Consider the following 27,190-nt stretch of genomic DNA (forward strand, 5'->3'; position numbering starts at 1 on the left):
CGGGCGCCCGCCGCGACGCCTCCCCCAGGTGGTGGTGGGTGCAGGGCCTGCCGGGGCGGCCGAAGGGAGCCGCGGGCCTGTCCTCGCTGGGCCGAGGGGACAGCGCTGACCTCCAAGCGGCGCGGAGGTTGTGAGCCGCGTTTTATGAGGGGAAAGTCTCCTATTTCGAGAACAGACCGCACCAAATCGGTTTTAAACCTGTCCCCGAGCTTTGTGAGCCGCTGTCGGCGCGTGTGGTGAGAAGAGGTGAGAGTTTGTCAGGGTAGTAGAACCAGCATAAACTAAGCTTACTGGCATTCATTGTGATTTGGAGTTTTGGTTTTGTTTTGGGTTTGTTTTTTTTTTTCTTAAATGACTGGGTGAGAAGTGTATGACTTCTCACGTACACGGGAGTGCGGAGTGTTTTGGTCACTTTTATGTAACTTTCGTTGCAGTTGCATAATGGCAGAAGCTACCGTCTCTCCACTGAAGCACTTTGTGCTGGCTAAAAAGACAATCACTGCCATCTTCGACCAGCTGCTGGACTATGTCACTGAGGGAGCAACTTTTGTGGAAGGTTAGCTTTTGACTTAAACACAAGGATCTTGTCTGTTGCTTTGAATATGTTTTACGGTAGCGCAGTGTACGTTACAATATATATCAGTATGCTGCTTGTGTAAGCCTATGCCTTCAGAAATAGTCACGTTTTTCATTTGACATTGGTTTTTTTTTTTTTTTTTTTTTTAACTTAGGCTAGCAGGAATACTGAGGGAGCAACTTTTGTGGAAGGTTAGCTTTTGACTTAAACACAAGGATCTTGTCTGTTGCTTTGAATATGTTTTACGGTAGCGCAGTGTACGTTACAATATATATCAGTATGCTGCTTGTGTAAGCCTATGCCTTCAGAAATAGTCACGTTTTTCATTTGACATTGTTTTTTTTTTTTTTTTTTTTTCAACTTAGGCTAGCAGGAATGCCTAGGATGGTTATGTATATGAAAAGCTGATTGCTTTGCTTGGGCTGGTGGCCTAGCCTCCTTTCCATGAGGGTGAAAGCTTAACTACTCCAGCGTTTATAGTCCTGTTGTGGTTTCTTTTGCATAGAAGAAAGGACAAACAGGTTCTCCCATTATTCAGTAGGAAAGTAGGTCAACGTGATGTAAGGCTAGCAGGAATGCCTAGGATGGTTATGTATATGAAAAGCTGATTGCTTTGCTTGGGCTGGTGGCCTAGCCTCCTTTCCATGAGGGTGAAAGCTTAACTACTCCAGCGTTTATAGTCCTGTTGTGGTTTCTTTTGCATAGAAGAAAGGACAAACAGGTTCTCCCATTATTCAGTAGGAAAGTAGGTCAACGTGATGTAATGCAAAGAACCGCTGGTTACACCCTCAGAAGTTTTAGCAACGTGGAGGCGCGTGTGTCACCACATAGAGTTGGCTGCTCATCACCCCAGTGAGCTCTGCAGGGAGAAGACAGCCCAGCCTAGCTGGTGTATCCATGAGAGGTCCCGGCTTTCCTTTCTGAAGGAAGGAGGTGTCGCAAAGAGCGGGGCAAATCAGCACAGCAGGCTGTCTTCACAGGGTTATTGAATCCAGCAGTTAGATTGTTGATTAATCTGAAGTGATTTATGTCATGATTTCACAAGTGCTTGTGGTAGCGCTGTCAAATGACAAGGGCTAATACCAGTGTCTGTAGTGGGGTTTTGTTTTCTTACGCTGTATAATGAAATTTCACACAGATCTTTGTTAGTATGTGAAGTATTAATAATCTGTATCTTGTATCCTGGAGCACGTACTCTGTATGTGATTGCTTTTATGTTATTCTTTCTCTATGTGTAGCAACATACAGGAACCCAGAGCTTGAACATGTAGCAACAGAAGACGAACTAGCAAAAATACAGGCATATAAACATAAGTTAGCAGTCATCGGTGAGGTACTTTCACGGAGACACATGAAAGTGGCATTTTTTGGCAGGTAATGAAAGGAATTACCAGAACTTAATTTAATCTTTTTTTTTTTTTCCTTTGCAGGGCTTAGTGTCCATATTTCTAATTTAAATGCATTGGAATTAGTGCTTCATCGTAGAGTTATTGTTTGAAAAATAATACATAAAACCGTGTTCACTCTTACCTAATTGATGCTGAATATTTCTTTGATGCCATCTTGCTTCGTGACTGTAGATTAATTATGTATGTCTTGTTACATATTTTTCATTGATAAACTTTGTAAAATAATTATCCTGTATAGATCTATTATTTGACTTAGGAAGGTCTGAGTTTGTCGTCATCTTCTCCAGAATGGCTTTTCTTTTTTTAACATGGTGGTTTTGTTTGTTTAATATCTTTGTTTTACTGGACTATTACTGTTGAGAACTTTTGTTTGTATTTGATCACAAGTACTGAAAAACTGAACTTTGAGCTGTTTGTGTTTCCGTATATAAGCAGCTGAAGGAAAATAGACAGTTAGAGACAGTTGCCTTGGTTTTATCATTAGTCTGATAGATCTGTGTGGTGATTATAAGGGACAACAGTAACAATGTACTGTACGGCTTACAGATCCATCTGAATGAAGCTATGAATTTCTGCTTTCCTGAATCACTAATTAGGAAAAATTCTAGTTCAGTCCTTGGTGGTATTACTACAGACCAAGTGTCAAACCTTTTGCGTATTTAGTTAGCATTTCCAAAGTTATGGGTAATTTAAATTCACTTCTGTTCTAAAAAAAAAGTATTTTCAGTATTAGAAAATTTTTAACTTTAGTCAGCTTGGGATCATTTCAGCTATATTTTTTTTATTTTTGTGGCAGGAAAAAAGGGAGTTAAAAAGAAACGTATTTGTTGCACCTGAAATGTGTTACTACATAAGAAGTATTCTAAAGAGTTGCTGTCAGGTATTATAGGCACAAAGCACTGAGGTTTTATGTGTCTCTGCTTGTATGTATTGTGTTTTGCATTTCAGTCTCATCTTAGTGGAAGAGTCTTAAGTTTTCAGTGAGAAATTTTGATTGGGTCTTGACACTTCCAATAAACGTCTGCGTTCCAAAAATTGTGCTATTCTGTTCCTATAAAATTTGGAGAGTATAGAAAGATGATGAAAATCTGCCTTACCGAATGTGAAGTCAGATATAAAATAGTGAAGTCCTTCAAAAGACTATGGTTCCAGTGCTTTCAAATGCTTTTATGTGCCTGGTTAGTCAGTGGTCTGTTAGTCCACTTTGCTTCAGGAAGATTGATTTTCCTGTGCTTAAATTTGAGCATGTGGTTACGTACTTTTTCTGGAGTATGACTATTCATGTTTTAGTTCTAAAAATTCTGTAATAGTATTGGGGAAAAAAGTGTACAACAGTGGTCTTACCTTCATTTTACTAAAAATAGTTTAGCTATTTAAAGAAAAACAATAAAAGGGTCTGGGGCAAAGAAATTACTTATATTTCAGACTTGATATTTCACAAAGTTAAAAGTTGAATACGTTTACAAGCTGTAATGTGTGATAAAAGTTGCTTTTGCAAAGGGCAGAAGTTCAGAGCAGGAAAAAGAATTTAATTCTCCCTCTGACATTTTGAATAGATTTGTAAACTGTTGTACAGTGAACACTGAACTTTTTCTAGAAGAAGTAGCTCAAAAATGACTTATAGTCTATGTAACTTTATACTGTTGTGTAATAGTTAAACCTCAAATATTTATGGGTGAGGGGTGGAGGTTTAGTGTGAAATAGGACATTGCTGAGAACTTCACGTTCTTGCAGAATCTTGAGTTGGTCACCAGTTCCTTTTAATCAACAGGGTTTTGGTTAATTTAGCTACCTCTTCCTTCTGAAATAAGGACAAGACTAAGTTTCATTGTTAAAGACAGCATTTGTGTTATAAGGATTATGCACAAGAAATAAATTTGAGGGGTTTTTGCGCATTGTTACACGTCTTACTGTAGGAATTTTCATTCAGTTGAGATTATCATCCATTAAATTGTTCTGAGTTGTCATTGCTGGGTGTAATGAGAATTCCCAGACAGCAATGCTTTGAAACATATCTGAAGGCAGTAGTACAGTGATGCTCCTTTTGTACCTCATCTCATGCCTAGAAGACTCCATCAGAAGCAGCAGTTCCTTTCTGACTAGTAAAGATCAGATGTTTCTCTAAAGACAGGTTAAGTTGCTGAGGTGGTAATTTCACAAACATTTTAGGGAATCACCATTGATTGCCACCATAGAGGGTAGTCCTTCCCTGCCCCTGTCATGCAGCATTCTCCTCGTGTCCTTCAGCATCCCTGGAATTCCTTTAGCTTTGCTGTGAGTGGGAATGTGGAATTGTTGTCTAATCAGAACATAATTCTGCCCAAAATGTTACATATATTTTCAATCCGTTCTTTTTTATAGGCATGCTAGGGCTGGCACAAAGAAGAGGGCAGGCTGCCCCCTTATGTGGGACGGCGTGCTGTGACTTACCAATTGCTTTAAGTTGATCTAAGGCATCTTTTTATGCTAGATGCTTTTTCTGGTGTAGCAAAGTTGAGCCAATATCTTTTACAAATCCGTTACACAGATTGAGGTATACCAGATGAAGCATACTTGCCAGTACAGGTTGGGCTTGTTGAGCCAGTATGTGTTATGCAAATCAAAATTGGTTTTCTTGGTTGGATAGGCAATGTTGATACCATGAAAGATTTTTGGAATTGCTATTCAGATGAACTTTTCCTGCACTCCCTATTCTTTTCTGGCAAGCTATGCTGTACTGGCTTGAAGCTCTATCACCCGAAACAACTTGCAGTATGTGGGTCTGACGCAGTTAAATGGGGGTGCATTCAGTTCAAAACTAAGGTATGTGTAATGTTGCTGTACTGTGCTCAAAGTGCTCTTATTTTCTACCCCTCTAGAACAAGCAGCGGGAAAAGTTCGGTCATTAATGCGATGCTTTGGGATAAGGTACTTCCTAGTGGGATTGGCCATACAACTAACTGCTTTCTCAGTGTGGAAGGGACAGATGGAGATAAGGCTTATCTTATGACAGAAGGATCAGATGAAAAGAAGAGTGTCAAGGTACGGTTTTTGAATGATTAATGCTACTTTTCACAGTAACTATTTCTCAAAAGATCTATCTTTTAACAATGATTTCAGGTCTAATGAAAAGTATAAGGTTAACTCATTCTGTATTTTTAAGCTCTTATTTAGGAGGGAATAACTAACAAACTAAAATGGTCAACTTCACAGTTTTTCTTGGATATTTCAGAGAAACAACTAATGTGTGTCTGATTGTAGCATAGCATATGTTGAGTGATCTATTTTTATAGGACTGAGAGTAAGTTCTGTTACTTGTTAACAATTTGGAATGTGCCTCTCATTTGGCCTTATGGTGCTTAGCTTATTTAGCTGCTCACGCTGATATGTTAAACCTCTGAGGCAAATTCATGATGATGCTCAGTATCATGCAGTCTAGCCCTGTAAGGAATACCACTTTGTGGCTCCAAAGAAACTCCTGTCTGAGTTACAAGGCACAACTTGTTCTTTAGATGCTGGTGAGTCTAAGAGGTTAAAAAAAAATAAAAATCACAAGTATTCACCAGAAGGAAGTATGAACTCTCTTACCCTGTTCAAGATAGATCCTGTCCGGGTTTGCTTGAGAACCAAATTAGACTGGTATACAGACTTGTTTGTGGTGCATATTCATGTTTGTCTTCTCTTTATGCTCTTTATAGACAGTCAATCAGCTTGCTCATGCACTTCACATGGATAAAGATTTGCAAGCTGGCTGTCTTGTCCATGTCTTTTGGCCCAAGTCAAAGTGTGCCCTGCTGAGAGATGATTTGGTTTTAGTGGACAGGTATGTTTTCTGTTTTAGTAAATATTTTCTTAAATAAATTAGCCATTACAGTGTTTAGAAAAGAGACTGGTTTACTGATCGGTGGTGTTTTGTTTGTTAGGTTGCCAAATTATTGAAAAGCTTTTTTTTTTCCTTTTTCTTTTTTTTTTTTTTTTTTTTTTTTTTTTTGGAGAGTACAGAGTTTGTTCTTTGGTGTATACTGCTGCCTGTCATCACCCCACTGATTTTGGCCTTGTAACAGTTGGAACAAACAAGTGTCTTGTGATTGAGCTGAATAAGGGACTAGCTTTTGGCTGAGGATACTTCCACCTTTAAAACAGTACGGAAGTGTGAATAGGGTTGTTGCAGCAACAACCTTTTGCCCATCTCCTGTCTTTAAACACTTGAGACTGATCATGAGAAGTATAAGCAATCTGGACTTCACTTCTAAAAGCTTCTGATAAGAGTTGCAGTGCCTACTTATCAAAGTAATGGGTGACCTGAAGACGTAATTGTGACTGTCATCTGTGTGTGCCTGTGTGCTGGGCTAACATTTCCTACAGTTTGTGTATTTAAAGAATTCTGAAAGCTGGGGGTTTTGCTTATGTCAAATGCCCGTGTTCCCGGCTGCTTTGGGGTATGACCTGGTAATATTTTTTCAAACCGTTAGGTGATCTATGCTTGATTTGTGACTCAATATAGATTGAATTTGTGAGTAATTCACTCGAGTATGAGTGAATTTGTAAGTATGATTTCTTCATATCCAGAAAAATAACATCCTGAGTGTATTTTGATGAATTGTAGTGCTTTTTGTTGCATCTCTAATCTTACACCTTTGAAATCACTGGGAGTTCGTCATTATTTTCTTGGGTGCAAGCTCAGGTCCTGTTAGTCACAGAAAAAGCCAGCCTGGGCTGGCACAAGGAGCTGGTTGGTTTGATGCACTGCTGGACTTCTGATCTTATGCAGTTCTACTGTCTCCTTGGGGACATGTGCATAGCACAAGTGTGCTGGAAGCCCAGAAGGGATCCTTGCATAGATATGATATAAGGCATGATTTGATCTGCACAGTCTTGGTTGCTAAAGGTGAAATGTAAAGGGAAAAGAAAACAGCCTGGAATCTGAGAGAACAGGTAGTTGTAAGGAGAAAATAATCTTTTTACTGTTAAATAGAGCAAATTAGAACTAGCAATAATTGAGGTGTTGCAAAATGACATAATGCTCATATTCCACTTATTTTTGAAAAACTGACAGCACTGTAGTTTTAGCTTCATTTTAATTTGTTATTAAATCTATGCACAGCTTGTATAGCATATCACTTTAAAGAAGGCCTTGATTAATGGAAAAAATATTTTATGAACAACTGTCCTTTTTGATTAAAATCTAAAACTTGGAATATGGGGAGGGGGACCATTCTGTGGGACTGCCTGCATTTCTGACAGACTGCCTGTCACTTTTCTTGGCTATTATGCTCTGCATATTTATTGACTAGAAATTGCATTTTGGAATGAGCAGATGGTCCAGTGAGTGAGTGACTGATAAATGCTAAATGGTAATTGGCTTTTGCTATGTTTTGCGTTAAGCTTGAGTTAAGCATCAGTCTAAAGATACAAAGCTTTATATCTTCTTGCAAGGTCCTTAGGCAATCCCACTCTATTTTTATCAGTTTCTAAAAATCAAGTGCTCCTTTGCTGGATAAATATGAGTTTGTGGGGTTTTTTTATTCTCAACAGCCCTGGCACGGATGTCACTACAGAACTGGACAGCTGGATTGACAAATTCTGCTTAGATGCTGATGTGTTTGTCTTGGTTGCCAATTCTGAATCAACTCTCATGAACACGGTATGATGTGCAATGATTTTACATTACTTCTTCATTTAAATACTCAGCAGTTCCATAACTGAAATGGCTTCTCTTAGACCTTTATTGAAGCTCCCATGAATCGTTGCACTTGGATCTTGTGAATAGGATTTGGGGGTGGGAGGCAGGAGACAATGTAAATCCCTCACTAGGGAAAGGAGAACCAGGTTTCTTAACCAGCTTTGCTTACTCTGACTTGAGCATCACATTTGTCCTTTCTATCTTAGTTTCTTTTTTGATAAATGGATGATGTAGTGCTTGTCTCACTTTACAGTTTGTCGATATTTGTCAGCTGAAGATACTTGTATTATCAAAGAAATAAATTATGGAGTATTTCATATCCAGAAGTTCAGTAAAATATACAAAGTAGGTGAAGGAAGTTGAATTTCTGTCTTGTTCCTCGTGTTCTTGTCTCAGAAGAGGGTGAATTCCCTTGATACACCTTGTGTTGAGGACAAGTGCTACAGGTTGCCCTCATTGGACTGTGTTTCTTCTGAAAATGCTAGCAATAAGCATTCATGTTGCGTGGTTCTGTGCAACATGGAGAGCTGAAGATGTTTTAACAACTTTATTCTATAAAGCCTTGTTTCAAGAGAGAGACGACTTCTGTATACCTTGCAGCCTAAATATTGTGTGACTCACAGAAGGACAGCATACAAGGTAGCCAAAAGAGCTCAAAATACAAGACCAGATATTTGCTTTAATTTTGTAGTGATCTCCAGTTTTGACTAAACTAAGTATTGTGAATGCAGTCAATATCTATGTAAGGTTTCTAAGTTATTGGAAGTGGGACTGCCAGAATGTAGTATAATGCTACTGAGAAATCTCTTGAAGACTTCTATTAAGCCTACTGTAGACGAATAAAATGCTCTGATTGTTCTGAGATAGTTCTGACATGCAGTGTCTGAACTTTCTAATTATTGAGGCAATTTTTAATACAATAAAAGAACTGAATATACAAAGACAGTATTTCCTTCCATTCTAGCAAATTAGAATAGTTTGGTAGAAATCTGAGAAGAACATAAAGTGAGTGTAAAAACATTACATTCCGTCTTCTTAGCCAAATCCACAAAGACTCAAATACAAAAGAGATGTGATTTAAAAGGCAAAGAAAGAAGATTCTGACAACATCCAAGGCAAAGAGAGGATTTGGCACAACTATGGCTTTATCATTTCCATTATGTCAAGTGAAGGATGCTTTTTGGCTTTTAATATGGAGGGAGTCTAGAAATTGTTTGCATTATGTGCATACCATAGTTGGTTTGGGTTTTTTAATTTAAAAAAGAAAGAAGAAAAAAAGATTGGGTTTTAGTGAACACCTCATTACTATATAAAAACATGGAAACAATAGGGACCTGCATGCCAGATTTCAGTTTGGTGTAATGAAGTAACAGAGAAAAGGCCAAATTCGATTTGGTGTTCTCATTTGCTCAGGAGAAATGAACCATTAAAAACAATCTGACTGAGATAGTAAATACGCAGGAAAGACATATAGGCTGTACGTCTACTGGAAGATTCTGTTAATTTTATATTTGTCTGATCCTTAACACCCAGTCACAGAAGTGCTACTCTGCTTTTTAATGTGATTTTTGGCCAATCTTTGTTTCTTGTCGGGCATGGCTGAAAGTTGCTAAATAGAAATAGGTTAGTTTTGCAATTTGGTTGAAGCATTAATGTCTTGCTGAGTTTTTTTGGTTGCCATGCCTATAAATCCTCACTTAACACTGAGCACCTTGTAATTATTAGAATCTGGAAATAACCAGTGTCCAGGGTGTATGTTGGAGGGAAAGGAAATAGATCTTAGTTGTGATTGAGGCTTTGGCTCAGTAAACAGCTCTCTTACTCTATCTCCTTTTTAATTCTTTCAGCCTATTAGACACAAATGAAGTTGCCTTTGTAACTGCTCTAAAGCATTTGTATTTTGCTTTGCATTGTGGCAAATGGTAATTTCTTTCTTCATCTACACAAGTTTATCCTTCATGTAAAGCATATGATAACTATGTTCTCATCCTCCTTAGGCATTATTTTTACCTCTTACCATAACAGGTTTGAGAATATTTGGCAGCTGCTATACAACCACATATTTTTTTGCATAAATGTGATTTTTCTAATATTCCCTCATAAATTCTCTTCAGACAAAGTTCTTATTTCTGCAACAGTAATCTTGTTTACACATACATTAGTCTCCATCAGCCAGGGAGTAAGCATCTCCAGCGTTGTGTCCAGAATATGTGGTGGTGTCCTGCTGTAGATTCAAAAAGCTTATGGCAGCACAGAGATCTCTTCTGTTTGAGCTGTGCTGAGTGGGGATTCACTCCATCACAACTTACCCATTATGTCTATGGAAACAGCAATGATGGGTGGTAGGTATGGGCCAGAGACCTAAATACATTTTCAGGTACATGCATGTCTTATTTTTAAAATTAAAACATTCAGCAATGACTTCTCTTGTGGCTCAAGCTATACATCCTCCTCATATAGGAAATGTAACTTGTCTATAGTCGAAGCTGACGTTGCCTAGTTGAAGAATATAGTCAGAGGGTGTTTTTCTGGATATAGAAACTGGATTTGGCAGGGTAAACAGGAGCATCTTGGTAGTTCAAATAAGGAAGACTTCACAGTTTTAGCCAGGCGTCTTATTTAAAAAACAAAATGAGCCAATATAGTCATGTTTTGTGTGTTCTTTTTCCCTTCCTCTCTTCCCACACAATATTTTTGAGTGTCACACAATTGCAAACAAATTTAATAGAGGGCTAGAAGTATCAAAGGAGATGAAGTTTTGTGATAGTAAGAGTGAAAGAATGAGGGGGAAAAAAAAAGACAGTGAATGATGTGATAGATTTATAGAAGAATAGACTTTCTTTTCCAGTGTTTTCTAAACTATTTGTTTTGGAAGTTTTCTTAATTTGTATTTGTATCTACTTGTAGAAAAGCTTGCAGTATCTTTGACTTTTAGCATTGGCATCAGTTTTATTTGATGACTTTTGAACTATCATAAGCCTTTCTTTGTGTTGGATATCTGTGGTTTTTAATGCTAATGTATTCTTTTAAATACATTTTCAAAAAGCTGGAATTACTTCAGAATCTGTTACAGAAGAATGTGTGACTCTGGTTTGGATGTCTGGGGAGTTTTCTGTTTGTGCTTTAATTCTTAGGAAAAACATTTTTTCCATAAAGTGAACGAGCGACTTTCCAAGCCAAACATCTTCATCTTGAATAATAGATGGGATGCCTCCGCATCAGAACCCGAATATATGGAAGATGTGAGTGACTTGATGGCTCTTATTTGGGTGTTATATATATATTAAAAAAAAAAAAAAGAAAAGGCCTCCACATGCATAAAAGCATGCTAAATTGCCTAGGTAATACAGTTATTAATATGAAAACACCAGCTTTGTCTTAGTAATAAAAGGATAAGTTATTTGGTCAGAAAATGGAAATAACTTATTCCTTGTTCAGAGCAAAAAGCCACCTGCAGTTCAAACTACAATATATGCAGGCAGGTAATACAATGGGAAGCTTGTTTAGAACCGTTTTCCTCCACGGTTAAGCTTGTTTTAAATCTTTGTATTACCTTTTATTTCTGTAATGTTAATGCAGCCTGAGGGTACAGTTTATACATGTATACATGCGTAGAGTAGCTGGCAAAGTACAGTGTTAGATGGTAACAGTTCGGTGTGCTCTTCAGATCTTTCCAACGGCAACTAGCTTACATAAATACAGACAGTTGTAGAAGAAAGTATTGTTGCTTCCAGGGCTGTTTAAATGGTTAAAAGCAGCTGCTGCATCAGTGGGATTAGAAGGCATCTGCTATCTAAGGGGTTGTCCAGCATCTGTTTCTGACTCTGACGTTCTGATTTGATGACGGCTCAAATTTTGCATTTTTCTCATGAGCTTTTTACCTTTTCCTCAGGTGCGTAGGCAGCACATGGAGCGCTGTCTGACTTTTCTAGTTGATGAGCTCAAAGTTATTGATCCTGTAGAAGCGAGGAATCGCATCTTTTTTGTTTCAGCAAAAGAAGTTCTGAGTGCCAGGAGACAGAAGGCCCAAGGAATGCCAGAGGGTGGTGTGTAGGAACTCTTGCTTTTCCTCAAATACAGAAAAATATTGTAAAACATGATAAACAAAAATATTTAAGATACAGTCACTGCTGAGAGGTATTGCTCTCTCCCTTATGGTCCATTATGTTTCACAGGTGGAGCACTTGCTGAAGGATTTCAAACAAGATTCCAGGAATTTCAACATTTTGAGCAGATATTTGAGGTATTTATGATGGGCTTTTTAGGCTGCCTGTTTTTTAATGCAAAGGTTTTGTTTATGCTTAGCTTAATTTTACTGAACATTACCCGTGTTAACAGGTGGAGGAATGTAAGGTATTCAAACCACGTGACAGCTTTTCCTTGTCTGTGGGCTCTGTTCATCTGTTCTCACCTTGAATAGCAGGTAGTCATTGGAAAAACAAGTATTGTTCAGTGAGGGAAAGGACCAAAACTGGACTCTCATCTCATGTTTTGAGACCTCAATACGAATATAGTCTATATAAAAAGAGACGATGCTCTTAGAAAGGAGTGTTATCACTTAGAACCATGAGCTGGTGAAATGTTTGCTGGATAGTAAGCCTTACTTTGTTCTGAAGTTGTAGCTTTGTAATTAATTATTGTAATTCAGGACACAAATAGTAAGAAATTCTTTCACCAATGTAAGTCTAAGTATTTACTTGCATTTTTAAAGCCAGAGTTTTTAAATTGTCACCATTATCTACCTCTTAGCTCTGATACTCTGAACACTAACACTATTTTTGTAACCTTGTTGCTGTACAGAATCCATCCTTCACCCTCAGTTCACCTATATTCATAGTTGGAGTTTACAGTTTCTTTAGAAGTTGGACTGGCTAGACAATTGAGTAATTTTTTTGTGATAGGATCCATTTGTCTTGCTGAATTTGATAACTCTAATTAATTAAAGCCATTCTTGGATATCTTAAGGAGGCATTTTGGATATGCCTTGATGGTTTTGCATGGTATGTATCGGCATATTTCACGCAACATGAGCCTGAACAGTATGACTGTAGTTTGTATACAGCAAATGTTCAAGCCTGCCCTTGCATGCTTCAATCAGTAATTCCTGTTTGGTATATTTTAAAAAAATCTAACTGCCTCTGAAAAGTATTTCTTCTCTCATTACAAGCCCATTTGACCTTAGCAAAACTGAGTCATGTAATGATGTGTGTGTATCAAAAAGGTGTTAAAATAACAGTTTGATTCAGTCTTGCAAAAGCAAGAAAATGTCAGACTAAAGTTTAAATTTAATCCTTATCCACACTCTTATGGTAGATGACTGAGTTGATGAAATGATTGGTTCAGAATACTGGCAGGGCCTGAGTCCATGAGGCATGAAATTTCTTGCTTGTGTCGCTAGTGGTAGCCAAACATGCGTTTTTGTTTGTAATTTTTGTCCTTAGAATTATAGTAGGAAACTTTCAAGCAGTAGGAAAAAAGTGGAAATTAAGTTTCTAAATCAGTTACTGTTCTTTAACATATTTTGCCATGTGCTATACCCAAAGCTTTTTTGACAAAATCTCTTACAATTACAGTTAAGCGCTCAACACTTAGGATATTTCAAGATTAAGATGGATGTATGACTTATTAAATGATGTGATGCTCAGCATATTTGTAAATCAGATGTCACAGTCTCAAGTTGGCCACCAAAATGAGAAGCATCCATCACAAGGTCACAACCGTGACAAGTTTCTTTGGCAGAGGCAGGGACAAAAAAACATTCTGTTACGGCACTGAATGGCCTTAAAACAACTTTTTTCTTCTTTCACGTTATCTGTTTCACTTGTTGCACACCTTCCGACTCCAACAGCGAGAGTGGATTCTGTAATGTTTTTCCCCGTTCAGCCATGTTTCATCCTGAAATCATAATGAATGGCTTTGAATAGGAGTGTGATCACATCACTTAAAGAGCATGACAACATGTGCTAAATTAAGATTGCCAAAGTAATTTGAATTTTGAGTGTCTGATGTTGCAGCCTCTTTCACATTCAGGTTTTGTGGGCAATTCCTAAGTTATAATGGCATTTTATTTGCTTTTAAAGCAAGGCTGATACTTAAATCGTTCACCAGGTCTGAACTCTTCAGACCTAATACTCAAATTACTGTCACTTGAGCTGATAAAGTAACTGATGACAATAGCATGCTGGTGTCAGTTACGTTTACCAGCACTAGGCTATACCAGCTCGTATATTAATGAAGAATATCGTACATCAGGTAGAATTTTCTGTGTTCCATCTGGGAACGAAATCCTACTTGATACCATGCTTTATGCACTGCTAGACCAAATTCAGATGCTGTGAGTAGTCTAAGCACTTCTGGCTAAAGTGCTTTGCATTTACTCTGTTTCCTGACAGAGGAGCTGCAAGTCCTAAGACCCTTGGATTACACTCCAGTCTGTGAAAGGGAAGGGACAAGAGCACAGACGCTGTTCTGTCTGTCTGTCCACTGACCCCTTCTCTGCTTCAGTCTGTCTGTCTTGCCTTTAGCTCCTTGTCCCGTTCAGGTGCCCTGCTCAGGCTTTCCAAATGTCTCTTGTGCTCTTTTGTCCAGTTCACATCTCTAAGCTATCTCATCACCTCATTTATAAACCTGTCCACATGTTCCATGTTCCCACTGGCTGTATCTGCTGGTTTTGCTCCTCCTGGATTCTCTCACCTTGCTTTTGTCTTCACTAAAATTGGACAGCTTCTTCCTCTTCTCCACAAGGGCTGAGAGGAGGAACTGTTACTTGTCCAGTAGTTCCACATTCCTGATTTTAGTATCAGTTCCCTGATGGGAAAGCCTGTTCATCCCAGGACTGATATGAGCTCAGTATAGCTAGAATCATAAAAAAAAAAATCTAGAAACAACCCATCGGTGCTAGTTTGTTGTGAAGGGGGAAAAATTTGGACCATTTTTGAAAGGTTTGTAACTACATTTATGTAGACTTTTGTGTGAGGGCAAAAGTCATTCCAAAAATAGATATAACACGTTCTTCTGCAAAGCACAGGGTGGTTAAAGTTGCTAAAAGAAAAACTGGTCCAGGCGTTACTAGAAACACTTGTAAGCAGTGGTGAGATTAAGATTTTTAGAGATTCAGGTAGTAGCGTTAAAAAGTGATGTTACCATGTATGTCAGCTGTGTTACAACGAAGAAAAAAAGATATGCAGTCTTAAAGGAAAGGGTTGGATTAGTGGATCAATTCTGAATTTTTATATTGTGGAATAACAGAAAGTAGTCTGTGTATCTTTCTTCTGAAATTTTGCAATGAGATACATAGAAGTGCCTTATCGAAACAGCAAAGTGCATGCACAGTGCACTGTGTGCAGTAGTCCTTAGTGGATATTCTACATAAGACCAAACCCCACTATGCCTCAGGTTGTAGTGTTTCTCAAGTTTCTTCAAAAAACGGGTAACAGAAATGGTGTGGGGAGGAGTGGAGGAGGGAGGCAGGGCAGAATAGTAATTCTGGCTGTAAATTGGAGTGAATAACACAGCCTGAATTAGTACACTACCGCAGAGTCCTTCCCTAACTGCACGGGAATGTAATAAGCTGTGTGCTTAAAGACTATCTTGCTATACTGGAAGTGGGCTGGAAGGTAACTGGTTTTGGTTACGCTGTTGAAACATACCTTTTCTCTTTGTTTCGATAAATACGTATTTACAGACTAACAGCAAAACTGCTGCTGTCCCCCTCTTACCTTTCCCAGTCATTTAACTAACCTTTGTGTTTTTCCTAGTGCTCTAACTTGGATTTTCTGATTGTGTTGTGAGTGGCTGTCATCCTTTTATCTACCACATACTAATGTTCAGAAGACTCTTTCCTCTGTGTCTAGTCTAGCTCTTACAATGTGCTGATATTTATGAAACTCTGGCCTTTCATTGCTGATTTCTAGATCTACTTCGTCGAGGAACAGGGAATATATTTCACCCATTTTGTTTGTTTTGTTTTGATCTATTATTTTTACATAGCTGAAATTTGTTATTACAGCGTGTGCTAAGGTCATAGGCAAGTCTTTTAAAAGCAACCTAAACCTGTTTGTGCTATGAAAGGTGCATCCATGAATTGAGAACAATTTAAAAACCCCATAGATCTGGTATAAAGAAACTAGCTGCTTGCTTTCTTCCCCCTCAAACACAGATGATGTTGCTACTTTGTGGTGACTTAGCGCAGGTTGAATTTAATTGGCTGCATAACTCAGGATGTGCAGTTGCTTGAAAAAAGTCAAAAGTCTTAATTTAAAGTTTATCACAGTTGATTGGCTTTTGCCCAAAATGAATATCTGTATATCTTTTCAATCAGTGTCCTGTAATTTCTGAATCACTGAAAAATATTCAAAATTGCAGATTGATTAGAAATGGTATCTTTAGAGCATTCTGTACTCATTCATTTAACACTTCAATAATCTGCAAATAAGCTAATATTTTAAGGACTATTTAACAACTTTTTTTTATCCTGTGAGAGAATCCTTGTTTCTTATATCTGATTGTCTATTTTGTTCCTGGATGGTCAGTATTGACATGAGCATGTCAAATTTTATTGACAGAACTGCTTCTTGAAACTAAAGAATATTTATTGCAAGAAAGAAAACTCAAGCTAGGCAATATTGTCAGCGTTCATGTTAGACATTTATAATTCTGAAGAGATAGTTTGGAAAATTTTCTGTAGAACTAGATTTATCTTATGTATTCATCTGAGGTTTTTTTTTTTCTTTACACAATTTATTTTAAAAGAATAAAAACCTATGCACATTACTGTGAATGAACATGAAGGTACAGATTTGCTGCTATAGACTCATTTGAGATTTCAGTTCTGTTGTCTTTTTAATTTCTATATACTTTCTCCCTTTTTATTTCCCATTGGTTTAAGTTCATGGTAAAATGAGCAGCATGTGCTTTCTGACAGTGAAATTCCTGAATGTGTTGGCATGGAATTGCAGTAATGTGTTGTGGCTTGGGCCCCTCGCAGGAGTGTATCTCGCAGTCAGCCGTGAAAACCAAGTTTGAACAGCACACTATCAGAGCTAAACAGATAATAGATACTGTGAAAAACATTATGGACGCCATAAACGTAGCAGCAGCAGAGAAAAGGTAGGTTGGTTGGAGGGCTGGTTGGCTTTGGTTTATCCAGATCCTCTGAGGAGCCATTTCTGTGCTGGTGATTTTCTTGGGCCATTATGGACTTTAAAATTCACTTTTCTCGCTTGGTAAGAAATAGAGAATTTCTCTGGTGTGTTAGTCTTACTACTCTTCACTTGCACCGCTCAGTCTTGTCCTTGGTCTGTGACTTCTGTATAGGGATCTTGGTTTACTTTGCTGTTCTTCGTTACTGACTTACAGTTACACAGGCAGTCTGGGGGTTTTCAAAACTTTTTTCAAAAATATTTGAAATTTTAAGTTTTTCTAGCTGTATCCAGCATTTCAGCAGTGATGTTCGGGCCTGCTTTACCTAAGTTTTTTGTTAACAGTAACACTGAGAAAATAAGTGGGAGGATGTAGACACTTTAATTTGCAAGTGGTTAGAATACTGTAAGGGATGAGGAGAGCCCAAGCTAACAGAGGCTTGGCCTCCGGCCTATTCCAGATTGTATCCTTAAATACCTTTTATTTTCTCTTTGCTCATGTAATCCTTTTAGTGCTAATGATAGCAGCTCACCTACTCTGTCTGATAGTTTCATATATTCTTTGAGGTTTGCATATGTATGGTGTTTTCCCCTCAGTTTTGTTGCTACCTCTTGTCTCTCTTGTACACGGTGAACTTGCTGTCGTGTTTAATCCTTTCCATCCATCTCCTTTCTGTGTCTGTTAACAGTGTGTCTTTATGTTTCAGACTCCACTGTGCCTGTCAAAGACACTCATCTTCCTGATTATACCAGCTTTTACAAACTGCGTGTTTACATACTAACTTGTCTCACGTTGTCAGATCCTATGAAAACATGCTGTGAAATGTTTGAAAATATTCTGATATTCTACTTCTTTCTGTCAATCGGCCTGCCAAAACCTGTGTAGTGACCCCTCTTAATCTGAATTGCTCTTTGCTGTTTCTGCTGGCCCTTCAAGATATAACTACTTTAGATTTTAAGCAATTTTTACTTAAATGATAGGTCAAGGACTTCTGAAGAGAGTTGTTTGTGACAAGGTTAGTTTCTGCCGCCTCCCCTTTGCTTTGCAGGGTCATCAGACCCATGTCACTGTTAAGGAATAGTTGAGTGGTGCTGGTGAGCAGCAGTAGGACAGTTTGATCAGATTTATCCTTTTTCTTTTTTTAATTTTTAAATCAGGATAGACTAAGTATTAAAGGCCCCTGATTCCCCCCACCTTTTTTAGTTGTAATTATGTACGATGGTAATAATTCCAGCTCCACATTCTGGCTTTGTAAATATATCAAAACCCAGTAATTTGAGTCATGTTCGATCAGTGCAGCCTTTAAAATGTGCCTGTAAATTTAATATCTATATTGCAGTCATTCTGAAGCAGTGCTTCTGCTTTGTTCAGCCAGTGTCACTTTGGATTCTTTTTGGCTGCTCAGTAAACCGTCAGCTAGGTGGTCCATGCCTGATTATGGGGCTTGTTTCGTTCCTGGGAGAATACCTGCTGGTGATGGTGATTTCCTTTCTGCTATGTTAGAGTCCATTCAATGGAAGAGCGAGAAGATCAGAAGGATAGATTGGACTTTGTTCGAAATCAGCTGAACATTTTGACGGAAGATACTAAGGAAAAAATCAAACATGTTACTGAGGAAGTGGAAAATAAAGTAAGTAATGGCAGTGTGAAAAATCTCCCAGATTCAAGTGTTGTCTCTTCTGTAAGGCAGCTCCTTTAGGTGCCCACCCACCTTATGAAGTACATTTGAAATGTCCAGTATGTTCCTTTTCCAATATTAAAAAAAAAAAAAAAAAAGAAAAAAAACCCTTCAAAATGGCAGTCCTTCCTGACTGCCAGGTAATTGTGTCATCTATTGTACAGTTAATGCAGTGGTCTGTTTTCACTCTGGCTGGGAAAGGTAGGAGAAATGTTTTATGTATTTACCACATTCTTCCAGGTCTCCTCTGCCATGACTGATGAGATTTGCCGACTTTCAGTTTTAGTTGACGAATTTTATTCAGATTTTCACCCTTCTCCTCAAGTATTGAAGCTCTATAAGACAGTAAGTTTTCTTGCATGGTTTGAAGCCAGAGACTTTGTCTTTCCTTTAATTTCTACTTCTGTATTTTCATAATTTGCGTAGCATTTTATGTGACACTTTGTTTAAGCATTGCAGGATTTTTGCTTTCTGACATATGCAGATCTCTGTTTACCTAAAACTGGAAAAGGTTGAAAATATTTTCTGCTTTGTTTCTTGGAAAGAAATTAATTTTTGTTTCAACTGTCTTTTTACTAGAGTGGTTACTGAAACTGACATCCTGATATGTAGTCTTCACTTCTAATAAATAAAGACCTTACATAAACATTTTTCACCACTCCTAAAATAAAATAGATCAAAAAATAAAATGAGCTTGCAAATACCCAACACTTTATAGGTTTTTTAAAATTTTTTTTAAAGAAAAAAGGTGGTTTTTATTAAACTTCTATAAATTCCTCCTCAAACAGTATTTTAACGGAGCATACACCTGTAAATTTCATCCTTTGCCTCTTACGCTCAGATTTTGCTGCTAATGAATGACTGCCATAACTCCCACCTGTTTCAGCCTTGTTGATCCACTGGAGCGCTGCATTTTCAGGACAGTCTATGCTATCCTGGCTATGCAAAATGTCCGGAGCAGACCTCTGTGGGAGTTGATGGGATCGGTTTATCTTTGTGCAAAGCAGTGAAATTGGCTCCCATCAGATGATGACAGTAGAGGCTTTGCAGGGCAGTGTGCTAGTGGTATGCTTCTCAGTGTCACAGTTTATTGAAAATACAGACTTTTCTGTATGCCTTTGAATGATTAGTCCTAGAGAAATCTTTCCTGTGTCACTTTAATTAGGTTTTCAGTCACAGTGTGCAATTTAAAAGCACGGTATTTCCATGGTAACATGCTTTTCTTCCCACTGTAAATAACAATGCTTAGTGTTTAACATGTCTCTGCTCATATAATGTAATTGATTAGCTAAATATAAATTGATGAGCATATATTCTTTATAAACCTTCAGGAACTGAACAAACATATAGAAGATGGTTTGGGAAAGAACCTGGCTGATCGTTGCTCTAGTGAAGTCAATCAGTCGATGCATCAGTCGCAGCAGGAGATGATTGGTAAGATGAGGAAGGAGGAATGTTAAGACTTTTTGTTTAGAGGAAGACAAGAAAACTTGCTTTTAGAAGAATTTTCTTTCTGATCGTGATTTAACGTTAACACTATAAAATGTTAAAGGAAAAGCCATCCTAGATCAAGACTGAGTGTCTGTTCAGCTTAGTAGCCTGTCTCTGATATTAACCAGTAGCAGATGCTTGGGGAGAAGAATAATGAACCAGGGTAAATATAGTGATCTGTCCCCAATTTAGGGACTTCTGAGCCAAGATACTGCATCTGGATTAATGGCTTAAGCAAGTAGTAATGGACCTGTCCTCTGGGAACTTGTCTGATCCTTTCATAAACCCATTTAAACTTTTGGCTTCCACAACAGATACATGAAATACACTAATTGTTAGATAATGTTTCTGCAGTATAATCCTCTCCCTAGGTCTCTCCAGATTCTGAGTGCAAAACAGGATAGTTTCACAAAGTATTTGTGCGCTCCATTTTTTCTTTTTTTTTTTTTTTTTTTTTTTTAAATAAGTAGTATCTTTATTGCATATCCATATCTCTCTTCTGATCTGTTTCTGGTAATAAAAGATTCGGAGCAAGATCATGGAATTATGTGAAGGATTCTGTCATCTTATGCAATAATGTTGCCTTTTCTGTATGGCACCACAGAACTGCTGGATAAACCAACTTTTTCGTAGTCCATCCTTATCTTTTGACTGCTGATAGAGGTCTTTCAGTTAATTTGACCATTTTTTCCAGCAGTGCTTTCTCTGTGACTTGATTTTGCGTGACTGTTTTCTTTTATCAGAGCAATAAATTGCCTGCTCTGTTAGGATCAATACTGCTAAAATGCCCACTGCTTTTACAAATAAATAAATAAATCGATCAGTTTAGATTCTTGTAGTTCACAAAGCTGGTCAGCAGTGCAAGAATGCTGCTTGTGAATATGCTGTAAAGCTTTTAATGTTAACTTGTCTTTACTATTCTGTTTTATTTCTAGAAAATCTGAAACCATTGTTGCCTTCTGGTGCTCAGAATCAGCTCCACTTGCTAATTCCATGCAGGAGGTTTGACCTTAGCTATGATCTAAACTGTCATAGTCTGTGTGCAGATTTTCAAGAGGATATCATGTTCCACTTTTCTTTGGGATGGACTTCGCTTGTAAACCGTTTCTTGGGTCCTAAACAAGCTCAGAGAGTATTATTTGGACTAGCAGATCCAAATTTACAAGTGAGTGCTTGATTAGGCCGACGTTTTAAGTGCCTTGTTTTACCTTGATGAGAATATATTGGTTTCTACTGTATTTGCCTCTACTATTTACATGCTTGCTGCTACTTTCCCCTAGTCCCTTTGTGTGAAATATTTTTGGTGAGGGTTGTTTTTATTGGATTATATTCAGGGTGAGAATGGAACAAAATCTTTTCCTAAACTTTCTGCAGCTGTTATCTGAGGTTTGTTTTCCTTTGGATTGAACCCTTTGGGTAACCTTTTCATTTGTAACTTTTGGATCCTTACAGCAGAGCCAGTCCTGTGTAGAACCCTTGTTCTAACCCAGTCCCTGTTGGGCAAGGAACTGTCAAAACCTCCACTGCTTATCAGGAGCATTGTTCAGACTTCTGTGCTGAAGAGTTTCCTTGAAGTAAATCAAACCCTGAATATATGAAAATAAAACAAAACCAGTCTGCTGTGTAGTTCCTTAATGCTTTTTACTCAGGCTGCCGTATTCCACTCTTCTAGATCCCTCATCCTTTACCTACCACCCCGTCTGCTGCCAGCCTTCCTGCTGTAACTCCAGAGAACGTATCACACGATGATTTTATGGTTCCTTTGGTAATGAGTTTAGCTTCACTGACATCACGGACCTCTATGAGCATCATCGTTGTTGGCGGAGTGGCAAGTAGTATTAGCAACATTCACTGTACTAGAAGCGATGGCAAACATTAAGCTGGTCTTTCCTGTTTGGGGTGCAACATGAAGCATGTGATGGACTTAATAACACTGGGCCGGATGAGCGCATGTACACTGGATACCCGCAGTCAGTGTGTAGTGAGAAAATTAGTCTAATGACTCTGAGCATAGCTGGACATATTCTCTATGCCATATGTCTGTGTTCAGTTCCTGAATTAAAGGATGATTTGATGGTGCCTCATTCCGTTTGGATTTAGCGGGAGCTTTGCTTTCTCCTTCGTCCTTCATTAAAAAGCAGCGAGGCTTCTGTAACCTGCATATTCTCCATGCCGCTGGGGTACCAGCTCATTTGAATGTAGCTGTATTGCTCTGCAATAATAATATGGAAATAATACATTTTCTTAAACTAATCTGGTGAAATGGCCATGAAGATGATTTAAAAAAAATGGGTGGAATTAGATTTTATTCTGTAGGGCAACTTACTTAAACTAATGAAGCATCCTCTTTTTCAGATTTGGAGAACAGTAGGCTGGAAACTCATCTCCCTTTCCTTAAGTATGTATGGGTTGTTATATCTTTATGAGAGACTAACTTGGACCACTAAAGCAAAAGAGAGAGCCTTTAAACAGCAGTTTGTAAACTATGCTACTGAAAAGCTGCAGATGATCGTCAGTCTTACAAGTGCTAATTGCAGCCATCAGGTGCAACAGTAAGTATCACACTGGTGTTTCCCCTCGCTAGGATAGGAAATCCATGTCAGTGCGGTACTGCGGTGTCCTGGGAGTGGGAACTGGCTGTACATGATGTGGGAAGGCAGCTTTGGTGTCCCTTGGCATTTATTACGAGGGAGTTTTAAGAGTTTGAAATTACCACCTGAAAAGGTCAATACATCCATCTCTCTGTGCGTATGAGCAAGAGTTAGTCTTAAGATGTAGACTCTCTTTGTCCAGCACCTTACTATGAAGACGTGGGAGTTGGCTCAGTTCTAGTGGAGGCTGAATTGGTCTGCTTTTAGATTAGCGTTGAATCAGCCCCGAGTGACTTTAATGGTGAGCATTTGTTCTGCCTCAAGGGTTGGTATGGGTGAGTTCTAAGCAGCCAGTCCTGGCTCTTCTGCACTGCAGAAGAGGAACTTGAGAGCCTTTCTGAACGGTTCCATTTTTTTTTGTCTCTTTCCCAAATACTTTTCCACCTGTCTCTGCAAAGTAATGTCTGGGTGATTGTCTCCCTCAGCCTCTCCTGTTGAAACTGTTTTGATTAAATTATTATTTCAGAAAATTAGGCCTGCTAAATGAGTCCTCTAACCACCAGGGTGCAGAACACCTCTCCTGTGTAGCCCAGGGAATACTTTGCTAATACAAAGTTCAGCTTCAGCAGAGGAAAGAGAATCGTCCCCGTGTCCAGCAGCTGTGTGTCTCTGTGAGGACATGGAAGAGCTGGACTCAAACCAATGCTCCAGTGAGGTGAAGTAGAGAGGAGAGGAGACGTCTCCTCTCCTATGGGAGGCTCTCCCATAGGTTGCTGGCCTGGGGTGGTAACTGGGTGTTTTTCCTTTGTGTAAGGAGGAGCCTTGGAACTCAGGTTGGGAGCACGTGGCTGAGGGGGCAAGTAGGATTGGGTGCCTCAGCGAGTCTGGGGCACTCCTCACCCTGCAAAGCGCTCGCGTTCCCCGCGAGCAGGGCGCTTAGCGTGGCACGGGGCGCTGCACGAGGGGGCAGTTGGCTGCTCTAGCTCATGTTGCTGCCAGAGTCCCCATCTCAGACTCGTACCTGTTGGTGCTCAATGAAGAATTGCCAGACATGATGTTGGCATAGACTGAGGTGCATTTTGTATGTTTAAGGTTTCTTTTTTTAATTTTAAAAAAATACATCATTCTCCTGCTTTCTGCTATTCTATAATCCCTTAACAGCTGGAGACTGATTGCTGTGTTCTACTGCACACTGCAATGCCATGTGATTTACTTACTTATTTATTTAATTTTCTTCTTGAATTTTTTTTTGTGGCACAGACTTCTGTAAACCATGATTACAAACTTGTTTTCCCTTTAGGGAAATGGCCACTACCTTTGCTCGGCTCTGTCAGCAGGTGGATATTACCCAGAAAAACCTGGAAAAAGAAATTGCTAGGCTTTCCAAAGAAATAGATCAGTTGGAGAACGTACAGAGCAACTCCAAGCAGCTAAGGTAAGTCTGGGTGTGACTGGCCACAAGCAAGTTCAGTGAGATTGGTGCTTGCAGTTACTTTCAAGTTGAAATGAGGTAGGCACGGGTGCAGGACGGTACGCAGCAACACCTGTTTTCTTTACTTGTAACTGAACAGCTCTGGTTAGGTTAAATAAATGTATGCTTCTACCTAGGTGAATGAGCAAAGCTCCCAAAATAGTCTTTCTTAGATCATCTTTACCTTTGTCTCTCTTTATTGTATGGGAGAGGTGGCTTTCTCAAGAATATTAATCTTCTGTAGGTAAATTACGGTGGCACCTTCCCAAAGACCCCTCCCCATAGGAGAACACGAGAGCAGCTGTGCTGTGTTGAGTCATTCAGTGCAATACCGTTTTCTTTTAGTACCAGTAGTAGGTGTTTACAGAAGAGAAACTTCCAGCAATTGGTGGTTTAGGGCCTTAGAAGCAGCCTCAGCCTTGGTTTCATGTTCTTTTCCCCCTGCTGTAAGCCTGCCCTGGCTGTGGGCTGCCTCGTGGGCTGCCTCTTGGCCTCGGGCGTTGAAGGCCACGATCGGATAAACATCTAGCCCCACAGTGCACACCCCGTGGCACGGTATGCTGCCCGAGTGGCCTGTGGGAGGAACCCTGCTGAATGCCCTCCTTGCAATTGCAGAACCTCTCCCAGGTTAACCACTGAAAGGAAAGGCCGGAACCAGGGACGTCCCGGATGGACCTGGCACAGCCTTTGGGGAAAAGGAAACGTGGGGCGGACAGCTGGCGGCCTTCTACTGCGCAGTCAGGTCCCGCACTCGCAACGCCCGAGGCTCTGGCCAGAGCACATGTTTAGGTTTTCTTAGTGCTGTGGGTTTCAGGAATAGAGGAATAGAAATTAAACACTGATGTTGATTCTGCCGCCTTTGTGATGTTACTGCACTGAAGTAAATCCATAGCTTTTGTTTGTTTTACAGAAATAAAGCCATTCACCTTGAGAATGAACTAGATCGCTTTACAAAACATTTTCTTCAAAAGAGTAAATAAAACGTCGTTGCTACCTTTCCTGGTGATCCTTTGTAGGACAGAGTAGAAATTTTACAGATGACACTTCTCCTCTGTGGAGTCACATGAAATGATTTCTATTTAAAGTGTTACTTTGATTACACTTGTTAATTATTGTAAAACTTGGTTTGGACTCTGATGGTGAACCAAACTGAAGAGCTATGGTACTCTGTTACGTTTGTTTTGCAGATTTTGAGTTAAAAATTATCTTTAAGCACTAAATTTCTTTGGGCACTTGACAATAAAAACCCAAATCCGTACTGGTTTTCGTTAGTATTTAGCAGTGGCAAGCCTCGCTTCCTGGCAGCCAGGAGTTTATGCAGGGAGAGAGAGCTTATCACAGTTAGCACTGTCTCCTGTTTTCAGTTGCTTAGGAGTTAGCCAGGGATGGAGGATGCTGCTTTTTCATGGGTGCATGTTTTTGTTTGATGAAGGGAACGATAAACTCCAGCATGGGGAAAGTACTCTGTTTTGAAAGCAAGTGAAATTGGGTTGGGCAGCGCTTCCTCAAATGGAGGTGAAAGATGATAGTAAACTGCAGAGCATTCACTAATGAAATGCAGTAGGCTCTAGTTTCCCCTCTGGCTACCACATTTAGACAAGATGGCACTGATAAAGTAAAAAAAAAACCTATTTCAACAAGCTTGTCAGATTTCTCGCAGTCAGTAAAGTGGGGAGTTTGTCCATGAGACCACTGCTAGAACCCATGGCCAGGAGAGCTGCAGGTGTGTCACTGCCATCAGGCTAGCATCCAGGCGAAGGAGAGTTTGCTGAGTAGATGGGCTTGACTCAATTTTTGCATGTTGGGTGGGGAAGCTTAGGGATGGATTCACAGAGTGGGGAGAGGCTGGGTTTGACAGCTTTTACTCATGCAGTATCTTGAGCAGTCCCTTGGTTCTGCTGTAGACCAGGTCTCTTCCAGGTGAGGCTTAAGGCAGGTGTGCTGGAGTAGTTGACCTTTGCTCACCTCCAGCAATGCAAAGCCTCTTTTTTTTTTAAAAAAAAAGCTTTTGCTGTTGCCATCTGCAATCATTTGACACCTACTTTTTTCTAACTTGACTTTTTAAAACTAACTTATTTTAAAAGAGAAAGCCTTTTTGGAATATTTATATATTTTTATGGAAGCGTTAACATGGCTAAATGAAATATTCAACTTTAAAACTAAGATGTAGGGATTTGCTATTTTCCAGTCGATAAGGGCTATCTTAAAAGGAAATAGATTTAAAATCCAACGCTGGAGGCAGTTAATTATTTGGAGACAAAGAACGCTTTTCACCACAATGTCTTTTGGTGTTTGTTTCTGACTGTGCTAGCACAAGCGTGGCTCTCTTGGAACTTTCATTAGCAGCATGCGCGAGGACTCTCAAGGTTGTTGAGGGAAACTGAAATGCAAAAATGAGTAACGGTCCAGCCTTCTTGTGTACGAGGGTACGGATGTGTATGAATGCTCTTTTTCTGGAGCATTTTTATGGACATTGTATCAAGATAAAAAACTTTACATGCATGTGTTCTACAGTTATTTATTAAAACAAATACTACCCCTTTGCTCTAGTAAGTTATTTGGCAGCTGTATCAAAGGTGAAAACCTACACCATAGCTCTCTTACATGGAATGCATAGCCAGTATAGGACGTAACCCCTGAGGTTGAATTAAAAAAGCTGCTTCCCGCAGCAGACAAGCAAGCTGTGCGCTCCATGCGGCAGTACTGATCAGTTAAATGCTTTGGTACAGACTTAAAAAAGGAGGGAGGTGAAGGTGTCTGCCCCTTTAGGGAGTGTGGCATTGTGTAACAGGAACTCTGATACCGAGAACGAGCGAGTGTTCTAAAACCTGATTTTTTTCCAGCCCGGGATTGGTGGCTAACTCCCAGCCCGCTTCACTGCGGGATGAACACGCCTCCCCCCTTTCTCAGGCAGAAAACATACAAAGACACCCTGCTTTGGGGAAAACAAAAATCACCTGAATTATTTGTTCATAAGGGCAGTTTTCTTGCGTAACGTTTTGCTGTTTAGCATGCACACACACGAGTTCAGTTCACTGCGACAAGGTAACCAGAAGCAAGAACTAAGTGGTGTCGGTGTGGCTGATCTGCTGCCGTTCAGTGTCACAGGAAGAATCTTGATCTTTAGGCCAGGGGACGCTCGTTATTACAGCTCCAACAAAACATTCACA

At 39.3% G+C, this 27,190-nt stretch overlaps 1 protein-coding gene across 1 annotated transcript; it reads left to right on the forward strand.

Moving 5' to 3' along the window:
* Nucleotides 1–103: 103 nt before the first annotated feature.
* On the forward strand, nt 104–26,563 carry MFN1 (mitofusin 1). The gene is made up of 18 exons (XM_009288040.2): nt 104–246; nt 435–556; nt 1,816–1,951; nt 4,845–5,007; nt 5,664–5,788; nt 7,501–7,609; nt 10,783–10,890; nt 11,541–11,694; nt 11,824–11,891; nt 16,635–16,756; nt 18,293–18,419; nt 18,708–18,812; nt 19,799–19,901; nt 20,894–21,123; nt 21,631–21,786; nt 22,314–22,510; nt 23,850–23,984; nt 24,931–26,563. Exons 2-18 carry the CDS (start codon nt 442–444, stop codon nt 24,998–25,000), a joined length of 2,223 nt encoding a protein of 740 aa, XP_009286315.1. The 5' UTR covers nt 104–246; nt 435–441; the 3' UTR covers nt 25,001–26,563.
* Nucleotides 26,564–27,190: the final 627 nt, after the last annotated feature.

This window comes from Aptenodytes forsteri, unplaced genomic scaffold (assembly GCF_000699145.1).
Source record: "Aptenodytes forsteri isolate BGI_AS27 unplaced genomic scaffold, ASM69914v1 Scaffold72, whole genome shotgun sequence".
Classification (NCBI taxonomy): Eukaryota; Metazoa; Chordata; class Aves; order Sphenisciformes; family Spheniscidae; genus Aptenodytes; species Aptenodytes forsteri.

Coding starts and splice junctions, on each gene's coding strand:
- MFN1 (XM_009288040.2), top strand. CDS start 442: ATGGCAGAAGCTACCGTCTCTCCACTGAAGCACTTTGTGCTGGCTAAA. Junction 1,952..4,844: donor AAAGTGGCATTTTTTGGCAG/GTAATGAAAGGA, acceptor CTACCCCTCTAG/AACAAGCAGCGGGAAAAGTT. Junction 19,902..20,893: donor GTCGCAGCAGGAGATGATTG/GTAAGATGAGGA, acceptor TTTTATTTCTAG/AAAATCTGAAACCATTGTTG.